Consider the following 8,289-nt stretch of genomic DNA (forward strand, 5'->3'; position numbering starts at 1 on the left):
CCCTCCCCCCCCCAACACACACACAACGGGAGGGATTTTATTTTTCCTCTCGGGAGTTGGCAGCGGAGGGCTGGACCGGGGATGCTCAGCCCCGGGGATGCTCAGCCCTGGGGACCGCTCTCCGCCCGCGCTGCCGACTTTAGACGCAGCTCTGGCGGTCTCTAAAAGTCCTTTCGTGTAAAAAAAAAAAAAAAAAAAGAAAGAAAGAAAAAAAAAAAACAAAACAAACGGGGAGGGGGGGGAAGAGCATCGGTGTGCCTGGAACCGCACATGCATTGAGGAGAGCGGCTGAATGTAAGTGAGATTTACAGGTTTTTCTGCCGAGAGCCCGGTGCTTCTTTGAGCTTTGCAACGTTATTCGCAAGGCTTCAGAGCGGGGGGGGGTCCGAACTTCGCTTTTGAGGGTGGAGGGGAAGGGGTGGTCAGCGGGGAAAAGAGGCAAACTCACTCTTGGTCAGTGTAGGGCTGGGGTGGGGAAGAGTGGTTGGGGTTTATGTTGAAAGCAACGCTTCTGAAAGAAAATTGAAAACTCCTTCATTGAGTTTACTTTCTGTACTTAATTCCTGAGCAGCTCAGTTGTTGCTCAGTGTTGCCTCTTTATTTCAATAGGGTGTTAATCCAATAATAAATAAAATTTAAAAAAAAAAGAACCAGCTAAGTCAAGATACAATCTAATTTTGTGTTTTTAATACTCTGGCTATCAGTCCCCAGCGATTGCTGAGTACTCTTCAAAGAAAACAAAGAGCATTGATTCTATTTGTTCCCATGAACTGCAGTTTCTTAATAATATCAGGTGAAGATTTATTTTCTAAGGATCAAACCAAATCAAGCAGGGCAAAACCTTTAATTCAGAGAGTCCCTCTCCCCTATTTGCAGTCTGCTGGCTTATTTCAGAGCAACATTGTGCAACTATTTCTGCAAAGAGACTGTACCAGCTAAGTGTTGCACCGCAGACTTCGCAGGGAACCTGCACGCCTGGCTGATTGACTGACAGTAAATACATTTTTTCTGGCAAATTTTTATTTCCCTGGGAATCTGTGACACTTAGCAAGTGTAATAGGAAACTAATAGATATTATAGATCCTTTCTTCCTGGGCTTTTCCCCAACAACCATTCAAGTGCAAAATATAATTGTTAAGGCTATGAAAATGGATCCATAAACTTAACAGCGCTGAAGTCCTCATTAAACTACCCTGCTTGTTTTCTATACAATACCGGAGTCTCACGCTCTCTGCTGTTATTAGGCACTTGGCCGTGACCAGTTTGATGTAATAATTAGGAACTGACTATTAGAAACTGTTATAACTGAAAAGACAGCTCTGATGTCAGCGGGACTTATAAACACTGTGTCACACCGGTTTATTATTTTTACTACATTTACTCATAATGTAAAAATAGCAGCTAGTCTATTCTTTCTTTGGGAGTTTATTCAGGTCCAATGCAGCTATAACACGCTCTTCTTTAAGAGCTGGTGATGAAGCATGAGCAAGAGCTTCTCTTTTCTGAACTCATTCATCTCGATCAGCAATCTTTCAACCAAAAAGGGGGGAAAGGGAGATGGTAGCACAGCAACGTGAAGCCCCCAGACATACATCAATGCATCTGGTAACCTGGAGTTTCTGAGCTTAAGTAACTTTGCTTTATGAGAGGGCAAATCCTAAACATGCCGTTGAAGCAGACATCCCTAAATTGTGGAAGAAAAGTTGGGGAATCAAATAGAAAGGGAATTATCCAGAGCTAAATTTCTGTTCTGGATACGTGCCTCCCACCTTCTCTTATGAGATCTCCCTCCTGGGTCTAATGCTGAGAGAGGGTTTGACTCTTTCTTTCTCTTTTTGGTTTTGTTTTTTTTTTCCCCCTTCAGTTCTGTGTCATTTTGTTTTGTAATTACTTAAGGTTTTCATAGCTCTACTGGAAAGATAACAAAATTGCAGAAATGTTGCTCTAACCTGAAATGAATACTGGGAAGGTCATTGCTCTTTGTATTAGGTGAACCTTAAATGTTATTAGGACTTTAAATTGTTTTTTATTAAATGTTATTGTTCAGATAAATCATATGTGGGGATGCTGGACAACGTTTCTGTCTCCCCAGCTGTCTTATTTATTTGCTTATCTTTTTAAGACTATCAATTTGTCTGTCTGTCCCAGCTCTGTGTCTGCATATTCTCTGTCTTCTAATGACCTATAGCTGCTTCTTGATATTATTTGAAGACCCATTAGAGCTCTTGCTGTCCAACTGCTGTTACAAACCAGATACTTTAAATGGGGCAGTGTTCTTTCTATCTCCCGAACAGCAGAAGAGCCATAAGCGTCTTACTATGGATTTCTTTTTATTAAAGTTGTATATCTCCCTCTTACAAAAACTTGGCTTGTGGCTCAGGAAGCCCAGCTGAGGGCTGTGCCTCCTGGGGGACCCCTGTTCCTACAAGTCTTGTTGCTCCAACAACCCCCCCTTGCTCCCAGCTAATCTCTCTTTCAATTTATTGCAGGTGCAGCCTGCTAATGAGCTCTCCCTTTGCCCTGACCATGAGAGAGAGGGGAGACCCCAGGTAGCAGCATGACTTGCAGCTGAAGGCTTGGGGAACTTGATGCTCAGTTGCCCAAAGGCAGAGTCCAACAGAAATCCTCACCTGCGAGTGCCTCGCCACCGCTGCAAGACGCAGAGGGAGAAGCAGCAAGGCCAGGCTGCTCCTGTCAACCCACTGACCCCTCAGCATCCCGCTGGGACCACTGCGGATTTTGCCACCCAACGTGCTTACGTCGACACAACCATCCTTTGGGAGAAAGGAATTTTAGCTCCAAAGAGTCTCTCTTGTCAGAGTCGTACTGATGCCCAGATGCTATATTTATTGTATGTATTGATGTTCAAAAGCCTCAATAATTATTTAAGGCAGACCACAGTTTAAGGCACTTTACACAGCGACGCATCTGCAGCAGACAAGGAGGTTGAGGAAAACCTGATCCAGCACCATCTCACGGCCTCTCCAATTTACTCCTATCAAATTTCATCAGCAACTCAGAACTTGATCTTTCTATTGATTGACTGGAGTCACCTCTAGATATTTTCATGCTGATTTGGAAGCCTTTACATACAATAAAAGGGGGGGAAAATGAGGTTAAGGAAGACTTTTGACCACTGATCAGCAACTCCAGCCAAAACTTTCCCAATCAAGTGATTTGCAAAGTTGGCTTCTGTGCTGAGAGAAACTTTCCACAACCAAATACAGCGTGCAGAGTGGGATCATCCCCGTTAACGTCTGGATCTCCTTAGACTGGATCATTTTTAAATGAGGAGTTTCCATGCTGATCCTGAGAGCAACCCCTAGCCCAGTACCTGCCTTCCTCGGGACTCTCGGCACTGCCCTCGCCCAGGGATCCCCCACTTGGCCGCAGCTGCCATGCTCTACCTGGTTGCTCTCCTCTTGCACTGTCTCCCTTTGGCCATGGGACAGTATGACATTTGCAAGTCCTGGGTGACGACGGATGATGGCCCGTCATGGGAGTTTTACGCTTGTCAACCCAAGGCCATGCGGATGAAGGATTACGTGACAGTACGGGTGGATCCGGCAGGAATCACTTGTGGGGACCCGCCGGAGAGATTCTGCACCCATGTAAGTGTTTCCCTCCTTGTTTGATGTGGTATAACAGACTCCGCTTGCAGGTGGCCAGAGGCAGTGTCCTGCCGAGGTGCTGTTATAAGGACATTTGGGTTCAGGGTGGTAACTGGTGGCTGCTGCCTTGAGCTCTCGGTCTCCCCATCTGTAAAATGGGGAGAAGGTGTCCTGCCCATCCCAGTGCTGTGCCGACGAGAGGGCGGCCCGAAGCAGGGATGGTGCCGGCATGCTGAGGGGGAGGGTGAGGAGGAGCTGGGGGGGTCAGCAAGTCCTGGTCTGGGGTCGTAAGGTCTGGGTTTTGGCAAAGCTCTGTCCCCAGCGACCACACAACCTGCGCTGCTCTGAGCACATCCCTCCGCTTGCTGAAGCGCCGGGGGGGGTGTTCACCGGTCCCATCCCAAAAGGCTGCGCCTGCACTGGCGTTTTATCAGAGGTGGGCGCATCATCTCAGCACGAGTAAGAGCGAGGGGCAGGGAGGGCAGCGCGGTGGAGGCTGGCGTGGCGCCGGCACCTCAGGAGGTTGGTCTGACAGCCACAAGTTTCACTGAAGTCCCTGAAAATGCAGCTCTCCCTCTCTTCTATCCTCCGCATGAAAAGACTCTCTGGACAGACACTTGCCCCTGTAGTTAAAATCTTTAACTTATTTTCTCTTAAATATTAATCATTGCATTTCATTCCGCGCACCACAAAGCTCAGCAGGCACATTTGATTTATAATTCACAAGGCTTTACGTTGTTAAAAAGAGTTTGGGGGTCAAAGCAAAGAGCAAAACATCACAGCTGTAACGTCCTCCAGGAGTGGGTTGAGCACAGGTTTAAGGCACTGGGACCACACCAGCCCGTGCTGGCAGGGTTTCCGCTGGGGTGAGCACTGGACAAGGAGTGTCTTCTAAAAAAGTATACCAACCTATTGCCTGTAATGAGAAGGGGAGAGTTCTCCCCCCTCTGCATCAGGGGAAGAGGGGACAGGAGTCCCCATTTCTATTGCCAGCATTACCCAGCCTCAGATACCCCATGCCTCAGTTCCCCACGTAGCAAATACCCCTGGGTCCGACCAGCTCAGGGTGTCTCTTGAAAATCCAAGAGAAAACTGCTTCTTTGATACCAGGAGATGCCAAACGTTTACAACCATCAGAACTCGCCAACACTATTTATTTCCCCAGTTCTCCCCAGCCTAAGGGGTCTCATTAGTACCAGGGAAGAGATTTTCACTAATTCCCAATAAGTAGCAGTTTTTCCTTTTAAAAGATCATTTGAAAAGAAAGATTAAGTCAAAGGTTGCAAATAAAACAGTTAACTATTGACAGGCCGGTCTGGATTTCCATTTATCTGACTGGCTGCAGAAGGATTAAAAGGTGAAGAACACCAGATTGCTTTCCGCTACGTTCACTGCAGCTATTTGCAAACGCTTTCTGGCTCAGGATGCTCCAGACTTCAGCTCCACTGACCTCCGAGGAAGCAAAAGACACAAACTGCAATCAGCTCTCTACATCTCTCGACTCAGTCAATACTGAGCTAAAATCTTTCTATTCTGGGCACCAGCAGTATTTCCTCGTAGCGTACGCCTGCCATGTGCTGTAACACTGGCAAACACCGTGTACAGCCGTGAATGGGAGTTACACAAATGCAAAACATGGATTTGCCTTCCCGTCCCTGCCTCACCCCAGGGTGCGCGCCTGGCCCAGCTCTCAGCTCCCGAAACAGAAACCAGCACTCCCAGCAACGTCCCCGAGCAATTCCCTGATGAGGAATCAAGCTAAGAGCAGGAGTAATACAGTGCGAGTTATTTATTTTTTTTTTAGATTTTTGGGGTAGGTTTATGAAATCCGCCTGTACTCATGGCCCTTTCTACCCCATCTTACACCAGCGCTGTCCTCTCCAGAGCATTAAAGGGTTTTAAAAATGAAGCGGATGAAGAGCAGCGCTGCTGAGGTGAGCAAGGAGCCCACCCAGCGCTTAGCACGTGGGTTAGGAGATGGCTGCAGGAGAGATCCAGGCTCTAGTCCAGCCCAAGGGCTTGAGCGGTGTGTGCTGGGGGGCCATCAAGGCAAATTTTCACAGCCTCTGTCACAGAGAATGACATGTGGCCATTTACTGCTGAGCATCCCCTTATGGTCAGTAGAAAGTGGAATCAGCAAGAAACGGCCCTTCCATCGCCGGCCCTGGGTGGTGACTTGACACCTATCGACGTGCAGGGAGAGGCGAGCGGAGCCCGCAGAGGATGCGAGCGGAGTTTTGCTGCCCCTGCGCAGAGGAAGCGCTGGGCAAAAATCAATGTCTCTGCCCGCCGATCGTTACAACCTCCGAGCCCCGGTCCTCGCTGCGAGCGGGGAGGGTTGGTGGCTCACACGAACCCTGCGCAGGTCTTCGCCTGCTCGGGTGCCTTTCGGTGTCCTGTTATCCTTTCTCTTCAGGTTTTAATTATTTTTATGTAACAGGTGGGTTCTCGTAGGAGCCTGGCTTTCCAGCAGCGAAGTTCTTAGGGTGACTATATTGCTTTCTTAGGTGTCTTTCAAAACAGCAGGGTACTGTCCGTGCAGTTAAACGAACGTTACTCAGAATTAAGCACAGCCCGGCAGGACGCCTGCACTGCTCAGACAACCGAAATCAAAATTAAAGACACGCAAACATCCTTCCGTGCTTAAGGCAGCCAGACAAGAGGGAGCTGGATGATGTCCCCGTGCGGGGTATCGCTGCAGGCAGGCAGAGGAGATGAGTCCTGGTGAACCAGGACCCTGTAGGACAGGGAGCGTTCCCTACGTGGCTGTCCCGGTACCGAGGAGGCGTTGCACGGCCCACAGGATCGCCCGCTACGGTTGTAACAACTTTGAGCAGCACTCGCAGAGAGTTCTGCAAATGGAGGCGTCTGGGGGATTGCAGGAATTATTTGGAGGATTGTCTTTTCTGTTCCGCAGCAATTCGAGTCACATCTGGCTGCTCCCTTCTGGTTGCAAAACGTTTTGCTGCTTATTAAAGTCGGGGGGTTTTGCTTTTCCCACAGTTTCTGAACCTTCTCCTATTCATGTCAATGCCTTTCTGGCAGGGTCACCTGAAAAATGAATTGCACTTTCCCTCCTGGCAGGGCAGGGGGAGTGGTGGGAGCAGGAAGACAGATGGATAAGTAAATAAAAGCCTGAATGAATCTAAAAGCGTGACTGAAGACTAATGGGGAACAGATCTTTTAACCAGGGATGCCGAGGGAAGGGTGAGACTTCAAAGACCACATCCAGGGCACAGCTCGGAGCGGCTGAGTGTGGATTTCAAATGAGAGGGGTCTGCAGGACAGGCAGGGCTGGGGAACGGCAAAGCTGCACGGGCTGCGTGGGGCAGAGGGGAGATGTGGCGTTGCTTCGCCATCCCACCCTCCGGGGAGGAGGAGGACGGCAGAGCCGGCAGGGTGCTCCCAGCTATTGGGATAGTGGGAGATGCTGAAGCACTTCTTCGATACCCAGCAGGGACCTTTGAGAATTTCACTTTCAAGCATCGGCGTTTTGCACACACGATAAAAAAAATACATAGGTTTTGTGGGCAATTTACACAGGGGGTGGGCGGCCGGGAACGAGCAACTACCAAAGCCACTGTCCCTGCTCCGAGCGGGTTTTGCAGCTCAAGGGGTTTCCAAACCATCCTAGCGAAAGCACGGTGGGGCGTGCAGCAGAGGTGGCCGGAGCAGGCTGCCTGCGAGCCAGCGGCCGTCACGGAATGGCTTTGCTGCGCCTTGACACCCCGCTGAGAGCGCCCCGCACCCCACCGGCAGCACAGGGAGCCCAGCTCACCACCAGGATGGGAGCCCTTTCCCCCCCGCAAGGGTGTCGAGACAGTATTTCTTGTTCAGACAACGCTCTTTGATGCAGGGCCGAGCTCTTAGCCCATATTGACAGGTCAGGGGTATTTTTATTTGGCGTCAGCATTGTTTCATCAGCTAATAGCACTTGTTGATTTTGGCACGGGTACATGAAAGGAAAAGGCTTTATTTATTCATTACACATTCAGCCAAATTTGATGTTTAGTTTAATTCTTAGCTAAACTTTTCTGAATGACATGTGGTTATAAGGCTTGTACTAAAGAACTATTTCTCTTAGTAGACCGGGTGCTAAAATTGGAAAAAGCAGAAAAACTTTTGGGCACAGGAACCCTTTCCCCTACATTCTTAGTCCATCTCATCCAACTCTACCCAACCACATCTTCATACCCCTGTTCAGGCACAAACAAAGGATTGTGGGTTTGGGGACGATTAAAACTAAAGTCAAAGTTTTTAAAGGAAGAAGGAAAATGGAGTTGCCTCAGAGATGCTCTTCTAAAAGCATTTTTAAAGATGCAGCATGACCTAGTGATTAAAGGACAGATTCATCCCTTCTGGTACCCTGAGCAGAGACAAAACCCGCAGCCCTCGCCCAGCCCACCCACCCGGGGAGGTGCTCGTGGTGCCCCTGTGCTCCGTTTCAGGCAGGAGAACCAGGGGGGTAAAGCGTGAGGGGTCCTCAGCCTTGCGACCACCCCGGGATTCAAGGGCCGCCTTTGGGATGAGTGGAGCCCGTACACAAGTCAAATGGAAAATCCTTTCCATGAAAAGTAGATGTTCTCCCCTCTCCTTGAATAAATCAGCACTATCCACTGTTGGTTGCAAACCCATCCTTGGCCTTCGCAGAGGGCTGGGAGTCAGAGCTCCTCTTTCC

General features: G+C 49.1%; 1 protein-coding gene across 1 annotated transcript in view; it reads left to right on the top strand.

Annotated features, from left to right (window-relative positions):
* The first annotated feature begins 3,398 nt into the window (after window positions 1–3,398).
* NTNG2 (netrin G2) overlaps window positions 3,399–8,289 on the top strand; it is a 48,822-nt gene continuing 43,931 nt past the window's right edge. The window contains exon 1 of the mRNA XM_009892232.1: window positions 3,399–3,611. Within this exon, the coding sequence (XP_009890534.1) occupies window positions 3,399–3,611 (213 nt within the window). The remainder of the gene's footprint in view (window positions 3,612–8,289) is intronic.

Source organism: Charadrius vociferus, unplaced genomic scaffold (genome assembly GCF_000708025.1).
Source record: "Charadrius vociferus isolate BGI_N301 unplaced genomic scaffold, ASM70802v2 scaffold549, whole genome shotgun sequence".
In the NCBI taxonomy this organism is placed as follows: Eukaryota; Metazoa; Chordata; class Aves; order Charadriiformes; family Charadriidae; genus Charadrius; species Charadrius vociferus.